The 26,387-nt window shown below is 38.5% G+C and overlaps 2 protein-coding genes across 4 annotated transcripts in view; one reads left to right on the forward strand and one right to left on the reverse strand.

The window, feature by feature from the left end:
* The first annotated feature begins 4,675 nt into the window (after positions 1 to 4,675).
* On the forward strand, positions 4,676 to 16,913 carry LOC124155023. Of its 2 annotated transcripts, XM_046528767.1 has the most exons (5): positions 4,677 to 4,777; positions 8,158 to 8,351; positions 10,083 to 10,238; positions 14,879 to 15,043; positions 16,582 to 16,913. In XM_046528767.1, the coding sequence occupies exons 1-5, from the start codon at positions 4,729 to 4,731 to the stop codon at positions 16,765 to 16,767; spliced, it is 750 nt and encodes a 249-aa protein (XP_046384723.1). In that variant the 5' UTR covers positions 4,677 to 4,728; the 3' UTR covers positions 16,768 to 16,913. The 2 variants fall into 2 exon arrangements, with proteins under 2 accessions (XP_046384724.1, XP_046384723.1); XM_046528768.1 differs by lacking the exon at positions 10,083 to 10,238 and having other exon boundaries at positions 4,676 to 4,777.
* A 6,176-nt stretch (positions 16,914 to 23,089) lies between these two features.
* Positions 23,090 to 26,387, reverse strand: part of LOC124155869 (serine protease gd-like) — a 35,903-nt gene continuing 32,605 nt past the window's right edge. For both annotated transcript variants that reach the window (XM_046530025.1, XM_046530026.1), the window contains exons 7-9: positions 25,567 to 25,868; positions 25,007 to 25,163; positions 23,090 to 24,286 (exon numbers count right to left, since the gene is read on the reverse strand). In XM_046530025.1, coding sequence (XP_046385981.1) covers positions 23,988 to 24,286; positions 25,007 to 25,163; positions 25,567 to 25,868 — 758 coding nt within the window. In that variant the 3' untranslated portion in view covers positions 23,090 to 23,987. The remainder of the gene's footprint in view (positions 24,287 to 25,006; positions 25,164 to 25,566; positions 25,869 to 26,387) is intronic.

Consider the following 26,387-nt stretch of genomic DNA (forward strand, 5'->3'; position numbering starts at 1 on the left):
CTGAAATGTGATAATAAGGAACCTCGCTGGTACAACAACGATGTCAGAAGAGAACTTAGGAAACAGAGAAAACTATACAACTTGTACAGAAAGTCCATCACGTCTCGTAATAAATCGAAGGAACTTGAAGCTAAAGAAAGTTACGCTGCTCAACGCTCAATAACCAAGAAATCAATGCGAACTGCAATGCGAAAATTTAAGAAAAAAGTACTTGGTGAATTACTCGAAGAAAATCCGAAATCCTTTTGGTCGTACGCGAAAGAGCTTCAGGGAAAACATTCAACCGTAGATTCGTTATTTGATAAAGATGGTAAACTTGTCACCGAAAATATTGACAAAGCTAACACTTTAAATGCCCACTTCGAAAGTGTATACACTACTGACGATACTCAATTCAATGTAGACATCCCATATACTGAGGATTTGATGGAAGAAATATCTATAAAACGTGATGGGATAACTAAACAACTACAATCGATTAAGAATAGTAAATCTCCGGGTCCGGAGGGAATACCCGCGCGTGTCCTCAAAGAGTTAGCTCCACAGATCGCGCCTTACTTAGAGATCATATTCAAGAAGTCACTCTCCGAAGGGAAGTTACCGCCCGACTGGAAAATTGCAAGTGTTACACCCATTTTCAAAAAGGGAAACAGAAATGACCCAGGCAACTACCGTCCAATTTCCCTAACATCAATTATAGGCAAGATACTTGAACATATCGTTGTTAGTAATATCATGACTTTCTTGGACAGACGTAACTTCCTCCATGACTGTCAGCACGGATTCCGAAAAAATAGATCCTGCGAAACACAGCTCGCGCTCTTTTTTCACGACGTTATAAAATCTGGTGAATCGAAAAGACAAGTTGACGCACTATTTCTAGATTTTAAGAAAGCTTTCGACACTGTACCTCACAACAAACTTTTATACAAATTACAGTCATGCGGATTAAACGAAACAGTTGTAAACTGGATACGCGACTTCCTCAGAGATCGTAAACAAAAAGTAGTTCTTGACGGAATTAGCTCTGATGTTGTAAAAGTTACATCAGGTGTTCCACAAGGAAGCGTAATCGGCCCCCTGTTGTTCATTATATACATTAACGATCTCTGCTCCCGCATTAGCAGTAAAATACGTTTATTTGCTGACGACGCTGTCATCTACCGCGAAATTAGTGATCACTCTGACTATGGAAATCTATCATCGGACTTAAACAACGTTCAATTGTGGAGTCAAGAGTGGGGACTCGAACTTAATCTGAGCAAATGCATGGCGGTACATTTTTTGCGGAATTCGTCCAACACTAACAATGTTTATGCAGTGGATGGCATTAACATAAAGGCAACAGACGAAGTGAAGTACCTGGGAGTTACGATAACCTCGAACCTCACGTGGGGTACTCATATAAAGAATATTTGCGGCATAGCCCTGAAGAAATTAGGATTCGTCAAGCGTATAGTGGGAAGATTTTCGGATGAGAAAGTAAAAGAAAGGTGCTATTTCGCTCTCGTCCGACCGCACCTTGAATATGCAGCGAGTGTATGGGATCCAGTGCAGAAAGACTTAATCCGCGAGCTGAATAAGATACAAAGGAAGGCTGCGCGTTTCGTCAAAAACCGCTACGGGCGTACAGACAGTGTTACCCAGATGTTAAGCGAATAAGGCTGGGAGCCGTTGGAGACTCGGAGGCTGCGCGCTAGGCTTAGATTGCTTGAGCAATTGAGAATGGATATATTTAAGAGCGACACAGAGAACATAATCTTAGAGCCACACTATATTTCCAGGTCCGACAGAAGCGATAAATTAAGAGAGATTTTTAGCCGAACGGATAGATATAAGAATTCGTTTTTCCCCCGAACAATAAAGGACTTTAATAAACGCTTGTCCCAACCTCGTTAGAGCACTTCTTCTTTTTTTTTAATAGCTGTAAACGGCTGGTGTCCTAACACCCCCTGCCACACGCCTTTTAGGCGGCTTGCGGGGTATTATGTAGATGTAGATGTATAAATGCGTATTTTATATTTTGGCTCATAGAAATGAGTTCAACCAGTACTTGGCATGGGTGCCAATAACTAGAAAAATGGGTGCCAATAATTGGATATAGTTAAATTAATAATTTCAAAGAATTCCAAGCAAAACAATTGATTAGTGATAATGTCAAAGAATTCGAGCAAAATAATCGCGGAAATCCTTTTAAGGGCAATACTCCCTAGAATAAGTGGTACCATGGCTTTTTACGCAGATACCCTGAAATTTCTTACCGTTCATTTGAAGGAGTAACTGATGCAAGTGCATGCGTGAGCGATATCCTATATATATCAGAGGCTGGTTTAAACCTGTGGAGGATATTCTTAAAGAACAAAACAAGCTTGATATCCTCTCTGATCTGAATAGCGTGTTAATTGGCGACTACACTAATTTCATGTCATGCCCTGAAAAGAAGTTAGTGCTTGCCCCTCTCGATCAAAAAATGTATATGAAGTTACCCCCACCGTCACGTGAAGGTAAAGCTGACCGACATAAGTACCTTTTCATCCTCAGGAAATACGTGTCCTCCGATGATCATCTACCTTCTACAGAGGATCCCTAATAAAATAGTCCAAAAGGTTCCTAAAAAATGGGGGTTAGGGCGCAGTGACAATGGGTGGATGAGGTCAGAAGTGTTTTTTAAATTTATTGGGAATGTTTTTAATCTTTATCTTTTGGAAAATAATATCCCATTACCAGTAGTGTTTATTTAAGTAAATGAAAGGTCGTAGCACTTTTCCACAAGAATTTTAATGCGTACAACGCGTTTCGGCTCACTGAGCCATCATCTGGTACAAGACGCTTGAACACATGTGAAGATCCCTTTTATACCCTTCAGAGAGGAGAGTATTGGAGAAGGAGAGGATTTGACATCTTTGAGGATGGGGGGGAAGGGGGGTGGGAACGGGTGTACAGAGTATAGACAATGGGGAAAGATACAACTACGGGATGTGGAGAACCCACGTTGGAGGGAGGGTTCTGGTCATAACTGTAAAATGACGACACGTGCGGAAGACCATAGCAAAACAGGAGGAGGGGGTGTTGAGGAGAGTGAAAAAAAAAAAAAAGGGGGGGCTTAGGGTAAAAAGAGGCCGCGTGTCTTTTGAAAGTGAGAGGAGTAAGTAGCGACGCAGGAAAAAAAGGCGGGGTGAGGAGTCCCTTTGGGTTAGCTGAGAAGGAGTGAAAGTTAGCGGGGGTACAAGGGAGGAGATTGCCAGCAATAGAAAATGGTCAAATGCGTAGAGAGGATGGGCGGACGGGAAACACCCCGTGGATGTAGGGGTCACTGGCGTGGGCGTGGGTGAGGAAAGAATTTCACCATTTGTTTTGGTGAAGGGTATCTTTAGGAGAGGGGAGTGGGTGAAAAACACTTGCTCATTCATAAGCGTATTCAAATCACTTTGTACAATTTCGAATTGCTCAAAAACATCCAGTCTTGTACCCTTACTTTCTAAATGTAGAATTTCAGGTTTAAAATTACAATAATGTAAGGTCTGAAGAAGGTGTTTAGCGAGAAGTGACGTTTCATCTCCATTTTTCCAGCACCTTCTATGTTCTTTCATTCTGGTAATGAAACTTCTGCCTGTTTGGCCTATGTAACACATGTTGCATGACTCACAATTAACCTTGTAAATGCCAGATTGATTGATTGAATCTATTTTGTCTTTGTTGCGGCACAAAACTTTACCAAGAGTGTGGGGGTTATAAAAAGAGACATTGAATTTATTTTTGGGGAATTTGCGAGCAAGCCTATTTGAAAGATCCCCTACAAACAATAGCCGGCACCATTTTTTGGATTTCTCATCCATCCAAATCCACTGAGCCAATAATCCATAATAATCCATATTTAAGCCAAGCGCTACCTGCTAGCAGCCTGCGTCGTACCAGCTCTCAAGCCTCGCCTCTAGGTCACCTCACAGGGCGGCAGCGGGAATCAGAAATACGTCACACGGGCTTTTCCCATCATTCCTACTTAGCCGTCGCGTTTTCGCGCGCTTGAAATTTTTCACTTTCCATTTAATCGCGAAAAATAGATGTTGTCATTTAAAAATCTAAAAGCGCGAAATACGTACTCTAGGAGTAATAATCTTTCGATTAAGGCAATAAAAAAATAATAGGAAACCACCCTATTATTATGTGTCAAAACTAGTCAATAGTTTTAAATTTTTTTAAATTTCTCTGAGACTTTGGGCGGGGGTGATATATCACCCACACCCCCTCATAGTTAAGCCCATGGCCCTTGTTAAGCCACTGAACGTCATGGATTCAAACGATGTCGTTCGCCATTGATATAAATCTCATCGCGGCAAAATGGCGTCACATCCGCCATTTGCGACACAGCTAAAAACTATCATGCTCATCGCAAAAATTCAGGAAAATGCAGTTATTCGAGGAAATAAAAAATTACTTCCATCCCATCATTTCCTCAGAATGCGATCATTTTAATCTCTTCCTTTGTTCTCATTGACATATTTTCCCATGAGAATAGAGGCCTTCGTAAATGACACTGTTAAAACTGTGCCATTCTAGTCGGCGAATGCAACTGTCCTTTATATCCTACCCATTCTCTCCAACCTTGCTCCTGAATGAACACGACAATTACATGTGACCAACACGGCAGAGGTAATCGTTTGTGCAGCCGAGCATCGAATACTTCCGCCATTCCGCACATTTATATCTGGCGAGTCGATTAGCCTCGCGATGCACCCTAAGGCCGTGGCCGAGGTAACAGCATACTCCAAAGCAGTAGGTAAGTTAACACAACAACTCAACTTGGCACAACGTGAATTCCCTATTTGAAATAGATTTCAGATCGTAAATTGTACAATATAGACAATTTTTCCCTGTAAGCAATCGCTAAATGGTTTGGAATATAATATCAGTTTAATCTTTAGCTCAAAAGTTCCATATCAGAAAGTCAAGATGTACGTTCCAGATATGAAAATTTTGTTCCATGCGTGTTCCAGATCGGAAACTTCAGTCCCATACGTGATCCAGATCTGAACTAACCAATTGCAGATCTGATTTTAATTGGGAACTGGTAAAAAAAATTGATAGGGTTATTATGAACCAGAACAATCAAAACAATTAATGGCATAGCCATGGGGGGTTCGGTCCCCCCCGAAATATAAAGAAACAATTATTTTCCATCATAAAAGAAAAGAAAATATTGAAAAAATCATGAATTTAAAAAATATTTCTTTAACAAATGAAGTTTTTTCGACGATGAAAAGTGCTAAAATTAGTTTTAAACCCTCTACCTAGTGCTTTGTTTTTCAAAAATGCTCACTCCTAGTTAAGGACCCCCCTCTCGAACGACATTCCTGGTTAAGCAACAGTTAACAATCCTTCAATCACACTTCAAAACGCGAGTTGAACGTAAAATCGATTTTAGGAGTCCTCTGAAATCGATCTCACGTTATTCCACGTAAAAGTCCTAGACAATAGCCTTATATCCCTCGAGAGGCATAACTATCTTCCTTATTTGTGTTAAATTTCAAGAGAAAATTGAGCAATTAACCTCTGATGACTATCATGTGTTGAGCCTCGCCATTTAACTACATCACTTCTGTTGTCATCCGTGCTCCCTCCTCCACTGTCAGTTGTATTTTACCGCAGATTTTCGCACTACCTGAAAAACTGCGCACTAGGGTTTTCCGGTTGCTTTAAAATAATATCCGACAGAAATAGCCATAAATACGCTTCGGACAAATGTAGACGTAACTGCTCTTGCATTTCGACGTTTTACTTTCGGTGTTCCCCAGGCCCTTTTCATTTCTTCTTGCAGCAAAACTTGATGCATAGATGTTCTGTCCCCAAATAGTTAAAGGGAGATCTTGTGCCAAAAGATGAGTGTTGTACTCCAGACGTGGGCGCGCGAAATGTTGGGGTTCCATTGGTTCCAAATTACAAAGTACATCATATTGCCTGCTAAAGGAACGAGAAATTTACCACTGTTTTATTGTAATTGTTAATAACATATATAAAAACCATAAAAATTAAATAACAAATATATCCTTGCAAAATGAATTTTAGAAAAATTAAGTACTTAATTATCCACGTTTTGCAACTAAAAATGCTTCCATACAAGTTATTAATAATTCTTATACTTGATAAATCACCACGAATTGTTCTTAACAACTTTTTAAATCATTTCCACCAGCATTACGATCATTGATTTTTCCAATTTAGTGACGTGAGGTCCCACAGACCGCTAATCGAATTCAGTACCTAGCAAATATACAGAAATGCATATTGAGAACGTTGAATTTTAACCCTAAACCGGTGACATGCGGTCTAAGAGACAGCTGCGTTTCTAAAATTATGAATACTTTCCAAACTACTATTGCATAATATCTATAATTCTCGTTAGCTTCAATTTTTGTGCAATAAGGACATAGCACTCTTAATGGTTAAAAGTAATGTGACCGACCGGTCGGTCACATTACTTTTAACCGGTCGGTCGCGACATCGCGCTTTTGGAGTCTTCAACTCCATCGTTGTATTTTGTATCCCGGGCTGCATCGTCGTAAACAAGGGTGGTGTTTGATGTGACTTATTAACTCAGAAATTTAACCATAGGGTTAGTTTGGATGGGTGAAGGTAGAGCTCATCCCAGAATAAGTCTCAAGCGACGAAATTTCACATATTCAGGTTAGTCGGACCACTGGCTGCGCCCCTCTTCTCTGACTGTCGGCTGACTGTTCCGCGTTCCTCGAAAATCCTTGCTGTCCGCACGTAAAAACGGTGATGATTTTTGCACAAAGAACCATTAATTGAGAAATGATATGATTTCTACTGTAATATAAAATTAATTGTTACTGCGTTTAGAGCGCTTGCGAGGCATTAATGTTAAACAATTGATCTGATTCATATAGCATATGTTGCGTATTAAAAAAATTAAGGCACGTTAGCTCCTTTTAAGACAGATTTAATACTGCAAATAGTAAAGTAAGGCGGACGAGACGTCGCTGTGAACAAAGTAAAGTTAGGGAGAGAAGTGTTCTTTTCAGCTCTACGGTTCAGGAGAGAGAGAGAGCTAGAGATAGAGCAGGCGAACAGGCCTTCACCGCATCTACAGGAGGTGCGCGAACAGGCTGCGCACATTTGAAAATAAAAAAATCTGTAACAGCATACTCACATATTCTATTCTCCACAGCATATTCACATCCTTTGCATTAAGTCAAAGATATTTTTTTAAATAAGTCAAACCCTGGTTCCTCATGAGTAATTCTACTTTTTCACCACTGATGAAGATACATAACAATAAATATATGTACTGATATCGATCTGCCGATCGCACTGATTTGCTGCGCAATTTTATTTTCAATATTTACGTGTCGTTATCATTGAAATTTTTTATGGTAAATTAAAAACTTTACATACCTCTAAGGTTCATTTATTCACGATTAGTTTAGCTACACTGTAACGCTGGTGAATTACGTCTCAGCAAATTTTTGCTTCCATTGGTGTTGGTAAAAAAAAATGGTTTTTCATTCTTATAACTCTCCCGTAATTAGGTGATACGTACGATACGAATTTTTATTTCTTCGCAACGGAATTGCTTTTATAAAATGGATTTTCAATTCTAAAACATAATTATGAATTTTTCTTTTTTCGTACTGATATCACGTTTATCACGTAGATATTCACTTCCACATCATCATTTTGTGTTTTTCTTTCTTCGCAATGGATGTTAAATCGTTTATTATGTTTATTATATTCAATCGTTTATGGAAATTATATCATTTATTGCTACTTTAAACATCATATTTCATTTTTATTTATTCGCACTGAAATCGCGTTTATGACATAAATGATAATTTTCGTGTCTTAAATTTGTATTTCTCTTTTTTCGCACTTAATTCGCTATTAAAACATGGTCTTTTACTCCACATCATTATTTCCCATTTCATTTTCCTTCACACTGATATCTTGTTTAAAACATCGATTATCAATTTTACATTATCTTTTTGACATTATTTCATTTTCTTTGATTTCGTAATTGTATTTCGCATATATATTTCGTAATCGTACGAAACGAATGATTGCATTAATGCTTTGTAATGTGAATTTTAAATTAATGATTCGAAAGTACATCAGACTTAATATTTCCGCATTCCATTTCAGGCCATCAAGAGGAAGAGTCGCGTATTGAGCTTCTAAATCCGCTGATTAAAAAAATTTATCAGAGTGCAGATATGTCATCCAAAGCCTCTTCACAGGGTCCTTGGATGAGGTCCAGAGGGAGTTCATGGATAAAAGCGGGCCCGATAATAGCTTACATCGCATGTTCCGCATTACTAATCGTCGTAGAAGCAGAAGTAAGTCAATGACGAGAGCATATTGAGCCGACACTTGCCCTTAAAGAAAGTTCGTACGCCAGAATAGATCACATTTACTGTGAAATATTTAGCTCACATCAATGTTATAAAAAAGGTCAAAATCATTAAACATTTTTGCACTCTACCTTTAAGCTGTCGACAATTCCGTGAGGTTCCATACAAAATTTAGATTAGACGCCATGTTGATAAAATTACAAAATGATACTTTTTGCTGATGAAAATATTTAATTTTCATCATAGCCACGCATGAAGAAAATGTCAAAAATTATTTATAATATTTTTCAAGTTAATATTAATGTTAAAAATTAATTATTGGAACTTGTTTCCTTTTTAAAAGTTTATCTAATGATAAAGAACTGTACTGAAACTGTTTAGGTATATGAATTATGAAAATGCAGAAAAATTGTTTCAAATTCAGTTACAATTTGCGATCAGTACACTCTTTGCATCTCCTCGATTTCGTCTAATTGTCTCTGATACACTCTTTCAGCCACCTTATTTCCTGCCCATGTGTGTCATTTTTCTAAACGCTGTCTTTCCGATCCAATACTCAATGAAATTGTGGACTGCCCGATGGAATTGTTGAATGACTTTCACGCAATCTTGTTAGCATGCAAATAAAGACAATACAAGTTTATCGTGCTCTGCCATTCGCGATTCAGGCCGTTTTACACGGGGCAAGTACGTGCACAATCTGACGTGTGTACGAAGGCGCAGTCAAAGTGGCGTCGTGTAAAGCGGTGAATTGCATAATATATATTGAATCGAATAATCCTTATTTAAGCCAAGCGCTACCTGCTAGCAGGGTACTCTGCTACCTGCTAGCAGCCTGCATCGCAGCGAAGCACATACCCTCGCCCCAAGGTCACCTCACACGGCGACAGCGGGAACCGGAATGACGTCACACGGGGTTTCCCAGCATTCCGTCGCGTTTTCGCGCGCTTGAAAAATTTCGCATTTCATTTAATAGCGAAAAATAGATATCGTCATTTAAAAATTTAAAAGCGTCAAAAACGCACTCCAGGAGTAATAATCTATCGATTTAGGCAATAAAAATTAATAGGAAACTACCGTATTGGTAGAGTACTAAATTAATGGCTTCAAAAATCTACTCCGCAATTTTACAAGAAATATTTAATTGAGGTACATTTTCAAAGGAACTATCTGCCGAATCGGGAGATAAATGTCTTGTAATAAACTCATTCTGCCGGATTTGATACAGTTATATGCCGGAAAAATGCTATTTCATCAATTTAAGACATAATTAGTTAAAGCTTACGAAATGTAGTTATTCACACGCATAGGCGGTTTTGGGGGGGGGGGGGGGCACGGGGGCACGTCCCCCCTATACGCTTAAAAAATAGACAAGATTTTTAATACGGTTATAATTACTTTCGTTTTATTTTTTGTATTAAGGAGCCTCAATAATTTAATTGAATTTAATTTATTACTATCTTTCATATGTTAATAAAGAGAATATTTTCTACAGTAAATGCTGCATTTTATTTTTATCCTCAAATATGAGAAGATCAGTCAAACCCTTGTCCTCCCCCCTCCCCCACCCCCCCGATCCCCCTTCAGAAAAAATCCTGGATACGTCCTTGTTCATACATAGCATGTAACTTGCATTTTTCTGCTCTAATTATCATACTCACTTTCAGTACTTCTTATAAGCATTAGCATCACTCATTTTAGTAATTTTTATTTCAGAGAAACTATAAGATCCTTTTCGAGAAGTTTTTGGTTGTCAGCTACGATGAAAATTTTGCGGATTTCTCTGAAATAAGAATGGAAAAATTCAACCGTAGCACGACCGTCCTCTCTGGAGAATTTAAAATCTTCACGGATCCACGAGAGGACCTTTTGGTAAGACTCGTTTTAAAATAACTGTGGCCATTTTCAAAATAACATTATACAAATAATTATTTAAAAAAAACGAAAAGTATTCCTAAACATTGTTCAGCTATGCTAGGGTGTTTAGGATGAAAACCTCTAAAAGTGAGAAAGACCAAAATAGGTTATGCGCAGGGTTTACAAAGCCTTTACTAAAGAATGGGGGTGGAAAGAAATCGGTCTAAAGCTGGAATCACCCTGCTACATTGGAAGGAACAATCATAAATTCAAAATTAAGGTAAAAAAAGAAAACAGACATTTTGACAAAATCCTTCCTACATCGAGGAATAAAGGTGTGGAACGACCTACCTGAAGTTATTTTTAAGATTTTCCCGGAAAATGATAAAAAGTTTTAGGAATAAGTGCTCATCATTTATTGGTTAATTACAAAGTGGTTTATTAGGGAGTGTTTGAAATTAGAGTAATTGGTTCAATGATCATTAGTTATTTGTATGATATTAGAATTAATGTATTTTATGGAGTGTTTGGTGTTTGGGTTATTTGGGTCAATGTTCAATTGCTAGTTGTATGATATTAGAATTAATGTAGTATTTTTTGCTAACGGTGTCCTTTCTGTTTCTTACTTTGTTATTACATTGGTAGATTCATAGTTCATGTGTATAAAACTGCTGCCACCAAGCAATAGCCTACTTGCAGCAATATGTAGATAATAATAATATTTTATCATTATTATTTTTTATATTATCATAAATATTATATTTCGCAGGAAAAAAGTATATATATGCAAAATTCGGATTAACATGCATGGTAAAAATGATAGGGTCCCGCTAAGCTATACAAGGCTTGTCAGCAGGTGCCACTTTTAACCTAAAGATATGTAATAATAATAATAATAACAAGCAGAAGGTATCCTATATGTAGATTTTTTTATTCTGTGTTATCAATATTATGCATTATCTGTTTAAATGTGTAAATGAGCAATGAAAGTGTAAATGTGCAATCCCTGCAAATGGAAAACAGACATGTTATCTCCAGAGTGTACTACTATATATCACGGATAAGTCAGTTTTTCTTACATATTTCGTGAACTTTCCCCATTATTGTTCTCAAATTCCATTCTGCTCCAAATCAACACTGTTTCATGCCTAGCTGTGGATTGAGTGGAAGTTATTGTTGCTACGTATATTGATACCTCCATTGCACAAGCGCTCAACTAATGCCCACTGAATCAAATTGGCTCATCTAGTACCTACTACTTGGGCTGCTAGATGAGTGGATTTGATTCGGTGGGTGATTGTTGAGCATTTGTGCAGTGACAGTATCGATATGGAAGGTACTGTTTATTCTCTGTTGCATGTATATGAGGGGATAAGAAGCCAAGGGGTACAAGCGATATATTCTTTCCAAACAGAGTTAGGAACAGAAATCAGGTAAAGAAAATAAATGAGATTATCTAGATATTTAGTGGTGCATTAAATTTTCCACTCAATGTCAGCACAGAACAGAGACTCACTTGCATCCCTTGGCAACCAAGGTTTTGTGTATTTATTCTGTCAATTTCTACACCTAACTCTGTTTAGAAAAAAATCACTAGTAACCCTTGGCTTCTCACCCCCTCAGTAGCGTAACTATGGGGGGATGAGGGGATAGATCCCCACTAAAAGCCTCAGAAAAATTTTTTAAAAAATATTTTAAGCTATTTTTTAGTTTTGTGCATTTAATCACACCATCTGCTTAAAGTGATACCTTTAGTGCCAAAGTAGTGTATTTTTCTAATATTTGCCACTGACCCTTCCCACTCTCCCCTCCCCAGGCCATCCCATTCCCCAAAGCATATTCCTAGTTATGCCACTGCACCCCCCTGATATATCAGTTGTAGTTCTTCGGTGCGTATCAATTCCAATTGTTTCCTGATTGTAAAATTTAGCTAAATTTTCATTTCTGAGAAGTCTTTAGGATCTTGTGGGTCCTCGACAATAAACGCTCATTATTGTATTCATACTCAATTCTTTTCAATATATTTTTTCTGGCAACTTTCCTTTGCTCCCAAATTAGCAGTAAAATACGTTCATTTGCTATCTACCATGCAGTTGCTGCAAATACCTTTACTATTTGCCCATGTACAGGATTGCTGGAGATTTTAATAACGCATTCGCAAGTGTTGATATTTTACAAGTGACAAAAATTTCTTACTGAATTCTGTAAACGTTCGAACCTTTTGTTGTGCCTAACATGATTTACTATGTTTTATATCTTCACAATACAAATTTCAGTGCATGTTATCATTAATTAGTAAATATTTCACTTTTAACTATTTAAATAATAAATCCTGTTTAATTTTCCACCCAGATATTTGACTAGCTATGTTTCAAATAATTACACCTATTTGTATTATTGTTCTTGTGTGTATTCTCTAAAACGTATTCTATGTTAACCATGTCTATAGTTGCACAATGGATAATTTTACAATAAATATCATTCGTAATGTGGTAAAAGGGCTTAAGTTCGTGAAATACAGTGAGTCCTCGTTCTACGTCACCCCGTTTAACGTCATTTCGCGATAACGTCACGAAAATTTTACGACAGTGATTCGTTTATCGCCCCTTCGCTTCGCGATAACGTCACGTATTTTAAATTTCGCGCGAGAAAAAAGGCGAAGTGGCAGGCGTTACAGGTTGTTTGTTTCGTGGGCGGTAATCCGGTCAGTCTCTTCAAAGTGTAAAACGGTGTGTATATTGTTAATTGCGATTACGGTTTTGGCAAATTTTAGCATCAGAGACATTTCCACGACAATGTCCAAGAAAACAATGTTCACAATAATTTTGGTTCCTGTTACTGCGACGATGTTTCTGCGATGACGATGCCCAGGCGACGCCCGCCCGCCTCAATTCGCAATTAAAACCATCTCTTCGATTTCATAATCCCAGTTTGCCCGCCCTCGCTCATTTGCGCCATTTTGATTTCGCTCCTGACCGGTCCGAAAAGAAATTCTCGTAGCGAGGGTAGGGCCTTTGGACCGGAGCACCGGATCCCCGGTCTGTAGCGTCTGGTAGCATTCATTGGATGCACTATAGCGAAGCCGAAAAGCAAATGCGGGAAGATACAAAAATGGAGAAGGATTTATGTCACTGCTGCTATTGTCGTCGATGAAGACAGGAACTCGTATTTATGCCATAGTTTGGCATTCCCATCGTAAAAAATGCCCCAGATATGATACGCTAAAATTTTTTCGCATAGGAATTGTGAGGTCTAGGAACCGATATTCAATTTTTACATTGTTTTTATGGGATTTTATGCTTCGATTAACGTCATTTCGTTTATCGTCACATTTTTCAGGAACGGTAGGTGACGTTAAACGAGGACTCACTGTAAATGTATTATTATTATCATAAAAAAATTTCCCCTCTTACTAGCGGGCATATCTTTTCATCCAGGTGGCTCAGCTCCCCCTAAACAGTGGCGGATACAGAAAAAACTCAAGGGGGGGGGGGGCGCAACATATCTTGAGTTGTCTTTACTTTTATTGCAATAAGAGATGATCAAGTCACAGGCAAAGTAAATGAAAATTTTATTTAAAGTGATTATAAACAGGTAAAATACAATGCCATCTTATGATATAAAAAAGTTACTATTGTGGTTTTGCAATGTTCGGCAATACAGGCGGACCCGCAAGGGGGGGGCGCGCGCCCCCTGCGCCCCCCATCTGTATCCGCCACTGCCCCTAAATGAGGATATATTTTAGTTCAGTGGTTCCCAACCTTTGTTTTTCCTCCCGTACACCTCTATATGCATGTAATTAGTATTGTACTTCAAAAAATGTAACCTTCACATTTTATTGCTTGATTTCACTCCGAGCCCAGTGAGAAATGGGTGGTGGAATCCACGTTGAGTGGTGGATATTTGGTGGTGGTGGATATTGAGTGGTTGGACCCACGTGGAATCCACGTTGATTTCAAGTAGATTTGTGGTGATTAGCATAAAATGGTAAACAGAATTTCTAATTTGTGGAACTTAACTCTCTGGTGACATTGCGTCATTTATCATCCTGAAACCACGCTAGTTATGTGAAAATGTATCGCACATTCTATTTTTATATAATTCGTGGAAAGGCAGCCATGAGAGCACATGAAAAATCGTAGACACATATTTAGAAGGTTTAGATATAGAGTGGTTGAGGTTTTAATGGTTTTAGGACAGCACCAACTGCTGTTTTAATTTTTCCACCAAATTTCCACGTGGGTTCCACGTTTATTCCACGACCAAAAACACGTGGTATCCACGTTAATTCTCCACGTGGGTTCCACGTGGATTCCACCACCCATTTCTCACTGGGAGTAGGTGACACTTTTAGTGATGAATAATTGTAAAAATAGAGGGAACGTAGAGTCTGCCTTTACTGATTATTTTCGGCATGCCTGCAAGGGAACTGCTGTAATTTAGTTTGTATGACACTGGCTATATATAATTAACTGGTTTCTGTTACCATTTTGATGAAGAGATTGTTCAAATTCCATGAAAACCTGCTTTGAATGTGGGCTGGTTGGATTTACATCGCACGAAATTACTCTAATGTATACATCAAAATGAGATATTGGACTCTCTGCATAAAATGGAAACTTTTTAATTTTTATAATTGGATATATTTTCCATAGGTTTCGGTCGAAGGCTATGAGAAAATAGGAACTCAGTACATGTTGAGCGGAATACAAGTGAAAGAGGAACCATTGTGTGCAATATTGGAGAAATTTGGACCTGTGATAATGAACCCCCATGACACGGAGACAACTAACTTCAAAATGGAATGTCCTATCGTGAAGGTAAGCAATTCATTTATACAATTTTTCCAAGAGATATAATAATTCTTATCGTTGAAAATGTAGAGAGTTTCTGCAAAAGACTCCTTTTTTGTAGCAATATCTTTCAAGACCTGTGAGGATTCTTCTGTTTCCTGGGGCATCTTGCTGAAACGGTTTTAACATATTCAGCTATTGTTGCTTTCTCGTCTTCCTCTAAAAGGAGTTACATAGAAGTCTGGACTGAATCAATTTTTTCAATAACTTCATACAATTCAATTGCATTCTGTAAAAAGTTTCTGTGATTTTAAAAGCTATTTTTAATGAATTTGTGAAGAATTTTATGAAAGAGAAATGAAGGGCAAAATTTCTTTCTAAAGAGGCTGGGGAGAGACAATTAAAGCATTAAAATTTAAATACATGTTGGATGAAGCCTTTACTCACTGTTTTGATGGATAAATTTGAACATATATGTATATATTATCACAGCCAGCTTTCCTTAAAAATTAGCATTTATTATCATAAAGTGAAAAGGCAGCATGGAAATATGTAATGGCAAGGCGAACTTCACCTGATGCGTGAGCATTCCTGGGAGATAACAAGTTTGGTTACTTTTGCTGAGGGTAGGAGGGGTATTGCAGTGTTGATGGCATTGATCTCATAACACAGGAAGGCCAGCCTACCCTTCCCTTACCCTTATATGTAGGAGGTTAGAGGGATGGTAAGGGAAGGAGTACTATGGAAGGGTAGACGAAGGATAGTTCTACCCTACCCTTCCTTACCTATCGAGTGTAGAGGAACGTTAGACGGATGATAAAGGAGGGAGATCCAAGGAAGAGTTGACGAAGAATAGTCCTTCCCTTCCCTTAGCCTTAAAGGATGTTGAACAGATGGTAAGGGAAGGAGTTCCAAGGAATGGTAGATGAAGGATAGTTCTACCCTTCCCTTACCCTTAATGGAGTGTAGAGGAAGGGTAGATGAATGATAAAGAAAGGAGTTCCAAGGAAGGGTAGACGAAGAATAGTCCTGCCCTTCCCTTACCCTTAAAGGATGTTGGACAGATGGTAAGGGAAGGAGTTCCAAGGAATGGTAGATGAATGATAGTCCTGCCCTTCCCTTATACTCAATGGAGTTCCAAGGAAGGGTAGATGAAGGATAGTCCTACCCTTCCCTTATCCTTAATGGAGTTCCAAGGAAGGGTAGATGAAGAATAGTCCTACCCTTCTCTTACCCTTGTGTGTAGAGGAAGGGTAGATGGGTGGTAACTACCAGTCATGGAGGGTACTACCCTTCCTTTACCCTTCATTTAACCACCGTGGAGGAATTCATTTTTATCAGGGCTCTTCAGTGAAAAAAGGAATAGGAGTCAAGTAAAGCATTAGTTTGGTTTTACGCTCGCACGTATTAAATGCAAAATATCAAAAATTCTCACCCATGTTAAATGGGGATCGATTCGTCAAATGTTTATAATTGCTGAAATTGGGGGAAGGGGTAAAAATAGCAAAAATGTGCTAACATGATTATTGAATGCTCCTTTTTACTCGACATATACTCCTTTTCAGGGAACGTACTTCTTGAAGAATTTCCGCACAGACGAAAAGAACTTCCCTGAGGACGTGCCCGGGAATAATTGGAGATTTGATGTCAAGGGCCGATATCCTGAGATGGTGGACACCACCCTTTTCCATTTACAAACTTACTTGAAGGTGGAAAGGGACGTAGCATACTGGAAGCCTGGTGCAAAGTGAAGCCTTCTTAATAGAAATCCAGGACATGCAATTTATATGAACAGTTTCACTAATGTTCAATTTTTTATTTAGGAATTCAAGATATAAACCTAATATGTTCTCATTTACTCAACTGCGAGCAGTAAAAAATTTCCTGGAGATACTAATGCCACATGTTATTCATATGCTTTAAGTAATGTAAATGTGCAGTCGTTATTACCGGATTGTCTACGGACTATAAATTACCTTTAATAAATACATCGTCATTTACGAGGTACCGTGCAAGCCACCACCAAGGTATGTGACACGAGAAATGCATATTGCACTAGAATATATATGATGCACCCGCTGATGTTTTAACACCTTATGTCCCGGGACATCCATTAGCGACCGATTGCATATTACCACTCTCCACTTCAAACAAATGCAATCATGTACATATATGGAGGGTATTAATACATGTATACCAATATGTGCATGCTACCAGGGGCACAGCTAGGAATTAAGGTAAGGCGTGGTTATAGGTGCAACTAATAGTGGGGGCTCTCTAATATCTGTCAGTATAAGCGTGGGGACCCTCACCCAGAAAACTTTTTAGATAAATGGTTCAAAATTGTGAGTTTTATGGCTTTCTGAGGGATATTTTATTAAACCTTACACTATTCTATAAATAATGTTAATCCAATAATGCAAAATGGATTAAACTTAAAAGTTTCTCTGATCCCTGGGGGGGGGGAGGGTTATCCCTCAAAACCCCCCCTTGCTGCGCCGCTGCATGCTACATATATTGGTTTCAACGTTCTCTTCGTAGGAGGAACAAAAGGTAAAGCATTTCAAATTCATTCCACTTATTCTAGCAGTAGGTACTTGTGACAATGGTTTCAGGGGGAGATATGACCGCCCAAATTTTATCAAAAAGTTTATATTTTTATTATTTTAATAGTTTTTGTATCCTTGTGAAGGAATGCAGGTAGTGTACATAAGAGTGCATGGCCACAAGTCCCAAACATGAGAGAAATTTGAGTTTTTATTTATCGTAGAGCGTATCACTCCCTGCAAAATATTTTACATGGGAGTTCGTCTCTCTCTTCCATACTCCCCAATCGCAGGTCATGACCTCCATCCCAAATTTGATTCTGAATCTGCCCCTGAATGGTTTATCCTATGTGGAGGCAAGGGCATACCCAGGATCATAACGAGAGAATGGCAAGCCAACTTGTGCCATTTTATCATGCAAAAGGTGAATGAAACTAACATTTCAAGAAAATTGTAACAGCGCTTTATTAGTTTATGAGATTATTTCCTTGAAACAATAGTTTTATTTTAGTTATATATCTTTTACTAATACATATCATTTTTTGTGGGTTTAAAGAAAATTTGGTGAATACCTTCGTTTCAATTCAGTAGTGATTTTGCTTAAAGACTTATGAGCTTTTTGCTTCAAGGGGGGGCAGCTGCCCTCTTTGCCCCTCGCTGGGCACAGTGTGTGGAGCATCTAATTACGGCAAAAATCTAATGAGGATCAGTTTTCACTTTGTGCACAGTGAGAGAGCTGAAATCTTACTAAATACAGCAGACTCCCGATTATCCGACTGCGGTTTATCCGTGTTGCGTATTATCCGTGCATGATTTTTCACTCTCGCTCAATTTTTTCCGCGATCTTTATAAAAAAAATCGGTAGCAAAATCATCGGAATTACAGCATTAATGCCAGGATACACCGGTTTTATTATTTCCGTTAGAATTCCCTTCGTAAAACGGAAGCGGTCACGCGCTTGCTGCATTCACGAGAGCTCCGTGTTCCTGTTTTCCAAGCCTCGCAATGAGAGACCGCGCTCTGTGCTCACGGATACACGTCGCACAGCAATTGCAACCCAACTTGTGCGAGACGCGACTGCGTGGTGTGGTGCCTGACAGAGTAGTTTCCGACGTCGAGCAGTGGTTTTGAAGCATTTGTGCAAACCACTTTTCTGTATCCGTGATCACACAGCCACGGATGGGTGGTTTTTTAAACCAGGCCTTACATGGAGCATTAATAACACGAATACATACAACCATGTTATCGCCACTAAAAAGATCGCGAACTGGCGAAGAAAGCTCTCAATTAGTCCGGGAAGCACTCTTAAATAATAGAATAAGTGCACAAATAATAATAGATTGTTTGTTTTACGTAAATTATGGACATTACAAGACATTTAAGTGAAAGTTTGTATTATCCGTGTTTTTCGGTCACTCGTGCCGTCTCTCCCCATCATTAGCCCGGATAATCGGGAGTGTACTGTAAGTGGGCTAGTACTTTGTCTCTTCAATAGGAGCATGAGATATTTTCAGCTTTTCGATCAATACCCCCTTTAAACAAAATTTGCATCTACATACTAACATGTAGACCGCCTAGAATGTCTATACATGGCTGGAGATGATAAGACACCAGGCTGTTGATTTGTACGAAGATACTAAAATATTTTAGGGTACATGTTGACAGTGGCGCAGCGAGGGGGGTTTTGGGGGATAACCCACCCCCCCAGAGCTCAGACAATTTTTTAAAGTTTAATCTATTTTATTTAATTGGATTAATATTACTTATAGAATAGTGCGAGGATTAATAAAATATCCCTCAGAAGGCCGTAAAACTCACCATTTAGAACCATTTATCTTAAAAATTTCTGGTGGAGGGCCCTCGCACCTCCCGCTTACCCTGGTAGATATGCTATACCCCCAGACCCCCCTGCATTAGTTGCGCCTGAAACCCACCCTAGCCTCAATTCCTAGCTGCACCCTTGCGTGAGACTCAGCTTCCTGAGTTTTGCCTGGAAATTCTTAGTTCTTTATTTTTTGAAAGAATAACGCATTCCAGTACATATGCGTTCGAAAATATAGTGCTCTTATTTTATCTTTTATGTCGGACTAGGTTTTACAGTGTGGTTCTATTATAACATCCTCCTGTTACCTGAAAGGTATGAATTAATGTTAATGGCAATCTACATTAAATTGCTAATAGAGAGTTGTACCAGGAATAGAGAGAGATTCACTATACCACCAGTTTTATTGCTGATTGGGATAAAATTAGACAACTAGTACTAAAAGTAGATAAAATTACAACTCTCATTTTGCCATTCTTCGATCTGTCTCCTAATTATTGAGATATTCGCAATGAAAAATCGAAGGCCCTATGTACCTCTTTTCTATATATAGTTTTCTTTTATGATGCAAAGTAAATGTGCTTTTATATTTCGGGGGAATGAGAGGTCTGGAGCACCCAGACTCCCCACCCTCGCTACACTACTGGTCCGGGTTCAAATCCCGGAGGTGGTGATGATTCTTCACAGACTGCCCGATCCCTGCTTGAGTGCTTCGCAGAGGGCACTTCATGCAGCTCACAACAGCACACCATCTGTCGGTTGAAACGTTAAGCCGTGGTCCCCGAGGCGAATGCCAATGATGGATTTCTCTGCGTTCTCTTTTCTCTCCAATCGCTTATGGAGCAAATGACCACAACTTTCGGTCCCCTCCTCCAAATATCCTACAATACCATAAATATTCAAGGGAGTGAGGCGCTCTTATGAAGGGGCAGTGGCGTAGACATGAGGGCAATTTTCCGGGTTACAACTCCCCCTTGAACCTGTGAAAGAGGCACCAAAAAGAAATTAATATGGTCTCAATAAATAAAAATTACTTTATTTTCAAAAACACAACATCAAAAATCCCTAGACTGGTGCCAGGTCTGAAATTTTCTCTAAGTGGGATAACATTAAGTGCATAAATATTTTTGAAAAATCAGGTGGATTTAGGAAACAAGCACCTATTTAGACCGCGCCTATTTAAGCTACAACAACCACGGCTGTTTCGGTAGAAACCAATGATGTACCTACTTCACAAGTTCACTGCTAAGCAAATGAAATTTATGTATTTATTTATGGTGTCCGATACATGGGAATTGCAAAAAGTAACCAGTTTAGGGCAACCTGCATACCACAAAATCCCTCCCAGGAGCAAATTTCTGCCAATGTTCTTGTTGTAAGTTTCCATCGTGACACAATCTAACCGTGGGAGGGTTTGAATATCTTGAATCCTCTCCTCCCTGCCTCTTCTACGTCTTTCAGTTAAGGCAGAAATAAGAAAAAGAATAATCTTCACTAACGGAATGCATTTCATATTACATATTACACAAAAAATCGTTTTTATTAATAAAATACAAAATTTGTCCTCTAGAGGTTCCGAAGTAATCAATTTTGTATTAAAATGGAAATATCCTGTACCCATTACCCTCTGCACAAGTTCCTCCCCAGAAGCACATTGGTAAGCGGGACCCTCAGGAGGCTTCAGCCCCTCCATCCCAAAATTTTCTTCCTTGTGGTGAATACCCATGCTACATCAGCTGAGGAGGCTACTAGCCCAAGCAGACCGATCCTCTCACCCTCCATTTTTGGCATAGCTACATTCGGTGTGAGTATTGTATTGAGTACAAGTATTGAGAACAAGTAACTGCCCAGACGGCACAGAATCCTCCGTATCTAATTCGTATGCAGATAGTATCATTTGACGAAAAGTGACGGAGCGGTAGTCAATGGATACTATCTGCATACAAATTAGATACGGAGGATTCTGTGCCGTCTGGGTTCCCCTCCACATTACCAGTAAAAATTACATTTCATTAAAAGTAATCATTACATGTAAAAATTACTGATAAAGTATTCGTTACAAGGAATCCAATTACTTTTACTCGATTACTTGCAAGCATTGATAACAATACATACTTTCTGGTAGTAACCAATATCATATGATAAACTAAACATTTAGCGTTAATCAAATGACTGATTTAATGTAGCTCATGGTTTTCTGATTCTTGCAAATCGACAACAAAATATCATGGCACAAATGCCACCTAAGCCCCCACCAAATCAAATTTCTGGCTATGCGCTTGCCAGCAGCTTGCATGGATCTCCCACAGGGATGGATGATCCCCATTTCTGGACACATACCTCTAATTTTTAGCTAACATTTACAACAGCAGTCACTTTATTGTACGAGACCATGTCTTTCCAGGTCACAGCGTGATACAAAACACATGGTAAGAGCATTTGATATCTATTCTGAGGAACTCCTAACATATACTTTTCAATGACCATATTTCAAACATTGCTTTCCACAATTTTTTTTCAGTCTGGCTATCACCTCCCTTCACCATTGCAATCCTTATAAAATATTAGCAATATGTGTTTCACCATGTTCCAAGCAAGACATATCCTCATCAGAAGATGCATTAAATATGAACACTGATGGCACTGCTCTGCTCAGCAGAATGAATCTAACCCTACATGAAACACAAGGACCTTATGCAAAACGGGGGGGATTGAGCTCTATGGCCTCAAAGATACAGAAAAGGAAGATACTCAAAATGGCCGTTTAAAATTCTCCCACAGCTCGTCCAACTTGCAAGTAAAAAATGTCACTGTTTTGGCGTGTGGGAAGGGGAGAGATTCACCCCTGGAAGCAAACCCCAGCCTCTCAACCGGAATAGCCCAAAATCACACGCACATTCACTCAGAACAAACAATCAAAACAAGATCATTTGTGAGGGCTGTAGGGACCTCAACTAAGGATTCTTGTTCCACAAAAAACCGGCAATCTTCACAGGAAAGGCCTGCTAAGGATAACCGGTTGTTTGTGGATACATATATGCACTCAAAAAAACCAGTCACACACACATTCACTCACCCACAGATGGCTTCACACTTCCCGGGAACAAGAAGCCTTAGTTTAGGTCCCTACAGCCCTCACAAAGGATCTTGTTTTGATTGTTTATTCTGAGTGAATGTGTGTGTGATTTTGGGCTGTGGCGGAGCCCTTCGTTTCGAGCGCCGTCACCAAGGTCAGCCACCTGGCTGAGGTCGTTGCCCTGGGACCCTGAGGTCCCTGCCACTGCCGCCAGGGTACGCGGAACATAGCGCCAGCAAGGCGCCGCGAGATAGAGACACGAGAGAGACGCTCACGGAACGGCAAGGGAGAAGGAATTGAGACATAGACGAACTGTATCACTAACCATCCAAATAAACGTGGTCGGATTTACTTCCGTTTAATTTATTGAAGTGAGGTTAATCACCTACATATCCCTAACCCCTTCATGGGCTATTGGTGGATCTCTCCCCTTCCCGCACACCAGTGAAAATTGTTACTTGCAAGGTGGACGAGCTATGGGAGAATTTTATTTGACCTTTTGAGTATCTTCTTTTCCACAAGTAGCTTACTCAAAGAGAAATAGCCCGACTGACAAACCTCTCCCACTAACTTACATTCTCAAGCAATATAACATGTTTTTCAATTAAAGGATAAATGATAATTATCACTTATAACACAAAAAATTTAATAAATATGATTATCTTTACAGAATTTTCAGCCAACTACATTAACTAGTAGCACACCCTTCCAACGAGTTCATTTAACAGGGGCATAAATCGTGATGTTTCTGCACATTGAACTAGCATTTAAATTTCCAGTCATTAGCATGTTGCCAGACCAACAACCTTCTTACTTAAAAAAATTATTGGAGTGTTGTAAATTGCTTGTCTATTAAGCCCACACATTCCAATACCCGTATGGTAAAAGGTTTTCCCAGCACACTTCACCAAACATATTTGATTGTTTCTGTTTGTACATATATACATTATTTTACAAAAATTAAGAAAGTTATCATACATAGGTTTAGGTATAATTTTGTACTCAAAAAGTCATACAAAATATGAAGTACATATACACATTCTTAAGAGTCAATATGGTCAAATATTTACAAAATGAGCTCCAAATGATTAAATTTGTATTTACAAAGAGTCCTCATAAAATATCTAAGAAAATATATCCTTAAGGCTGTCACTTAATCATTGCTCTTAATTTGTTGCTGATATTTTGCAACAAATAATGGTTCATGTTGGCATACTGTCTCTGATTGTTCTCAGAATGCTTACTAAAAACTTGCAATTTGAGTGCTCACTTGTTTCTGGTGTCCACTATAAAACAAACATCTTCATTGAATCCACTAAACACAATTCTCCTGTTTGACGCCTGTGCACAATTGCTTTAAGTAATGACTCATCTACCCTAGCAAGCAAGGGACTAGACTATCACCACAACTTTTAGTTCAGCAAAATCGCTGATTATTGGTTCACCCAAGTCTGACTTGCTTCTTTAACAACTGAAGTCCATGTCAATTCTTCGTAGCAGTATGCACTTCTTCCAATTTCAAGCCCTTTACAAGGATGTGAATGGTATGGGGTCCCAGTCAGGGTTCATTTCTTCCTCCGTTTCACCCCAGCCACTATCAGTCCTAACACTGATTGCACCTACCCAATCAAGCGGCATGTACATCGACAACCACTCACCAAATTTTGCCACATCTGTGTACACAATGTAATTCTTTAAATCACACATTCTGCCAATATCTGTGAGTGATAAACTCACAATCCCACGCAGAAACCACCTGGAATCATTGTTGTCCGTTATCAGGAACATGAGGCCTCCTCCACTATCACCATTGCATGGTCCAGAACCTATTTGACAGTAGATAAGATACTATGTATATAGTGCATCAATTTTTGCATTCATAAGTAAAAAAATAAACTCATTGAATACATAAAATATGAAAGAACATAATTATTAAAGACATCAATGGAAAATATATTTTCAAAAGGGATTCCTCCTGACCAAAGTGCAGTAGAAACCTATTTAAGTCATTCTAGGTAGGTATTAAGATTGAACAATCATTAATGGCATTCATCACTAACAGCATGCACCTGGGCATTAGAGCAATATTGCAGAAAATAATACCTAACCAAGAAGGTATGCATACCCAGATTATCATTAACCTCAAAGCTAGCAAAATTTTTTTGCTTAATGTTAAGATTATAGAATAACATTTGGCACTGCAGCAAAAAACTGATAACATGAGGGTACAGACTATGTTACAGAAGTATTTACCAATAAAATGGTAGGAGAGCAATGAGTATTAAAATGGAATAAGTGTTGTATTGGAAATAGAACTGACATAGAGTCAGTTCTAGGAGGGGCCTTCATTAGTTTTGATACGTCAAAGAGATAAACAGAAAGAATCGCATTGAAGCAAAGGTGAAAACTGCAAGGAAAATTATCATGACTGTATTATCTATCTTTCTCAAACATTACATTGTTCTTTCCTTCTCACTACCATGGATAATAAGCAATCTAATTCAAAGTTTTCACAACATGTTTAAAAAAAAGTTTTTTATGCATACCATCACGGGAGCCTGCACAGAGAGTTCGATTTGAGGTGAAGTGCCGGAGTCCTAGATGTGAGTTGAAACAATCTGCCTGAGAAACCACAGGGACCTTCACCGACCGTGGCTCATTTGTCACCTTATTCCCTAGCTCATCTCTCCCCCAACCAGTTACCTGAGAAAATTATAAGAATTGCATTCAGTCAGATAAATGTATTCATTGACAAAAGAATGTTACAAGTACCTCTTCAATGGCTTTGAAAATAAATTGATCTGCCATTTGTAAGTAAACAATTGAAATTTTGTACATAATTAGAAGTCTCCCTCTTGCTAATTTTATTCAATGTATGTTGCTTGAAAAAATCCAAAATTATATTAAATAATTCATCCCCGAGTTAAGGAAATGATTGCTAAAAAATAATGTAACTGAAAGTACATATCTGCATCTATTTTCATGTTTCTCACTTTTTATGACAATAAGACTTCCCACAAGCTTCCTAATAGTACAGATATTACAAGTTATGACACTTTAATAATAGACATATACCTATGTACAGCTAAATCACTCTGGTACTTACTGTGCCTAATTTTCCAACCAAACTCTCAACACTTGTGTAATCTTTGCCATCATATCTTCGCCTGGATGGCCAAATGCATGCAGGTTGAACAAACTGGTTAAACTCAGCTTTAGAACTGAGTTGTAATAAAGCTATATCTGCTTCACTTCCGAGGGCCTTGTAGTCTGGATGAACAATGATGCGCCTCACATCTTTGGGTTGAACATCAGATTCTGTCCAAGATTCTAAGTTGAATTTACCAAGATACAAAAGCAGCCGGTCTGGATCCACCATTTTTTTCTCCTCGGCCACACAATGAGCAGCTGCATGAGAAAAATATATTTTTATGCCATCTTTCAAGCAAATGCAAAATAAATAAATGACCAATATTCAATGTTTAGAGGAGTATTTCAATCATTTCAACTCATATAGGTATTTTTAAACACACCTATATGTAATCCTAAAAACCCATAACTGAGAAGTAGTAAAGAATTATTTGAAATCCATCCATACGATGGCACATACGATGGTAATACTCCATTGATTCTAGTAGCATTTATTCGGAATAGTGGATTAATTTTAAATGGGCATTGAAGGATACAATAAATGAATATACCATTAATGACCACTAGTCCTAACTACACACTTTAAATAATGGACAGTCATTACTATACTGGCAAAAAGTAGCAATATCAAAATCCAAAATGCATATTCATGAATCCTGAGCTCAAACTACTTAATTTAAACAGGTAGATATGATACTTAAACTAGAAACACCTGATCCCATGTCAAGAATGTATATCTTCAACGTTTCTCATGAACAATCTCACCACACTCTGGAT

The sequence above is a fragment of the Ischnura elegans genome, chromosome 3 (genome assembly GCF_921293095.1).
Source record: "Ischnura elegans chromosome 3, ioIscEleg1.1, whole genome shotgun sequence".
Classification (NCBI taxonomy): domain Eukaryota; kingdom Metazoa; phylum Arthropoda; class Insecta; order Odonata; family Coenagrionidae; genus Ischnura; species Ischnura elegans.

Coding starts and splice junctions, on each gene's coding strand:
- LOC124155023 (XM_046528767.1), top strand. CDS start 4,729: ATGCACCCTAAGGCCGTGGCCGAGGTAACAGCATACTCCAAAGCAGTA. Junction 8,352..10,082: donor TAATCGTCGTAGAAGCAGAA/GTAAGTCAATGA, acceptor TTTTTATTTCAG/AGAAACTATAAGATCCTTTT. Junction 10,239..14,878: donor ATCCACGAGAGGACCTTTTG/GTAAGACTCGTT, acceptor TATTTTCCATAG/GTTTCGGTCGAAGGCTATGA.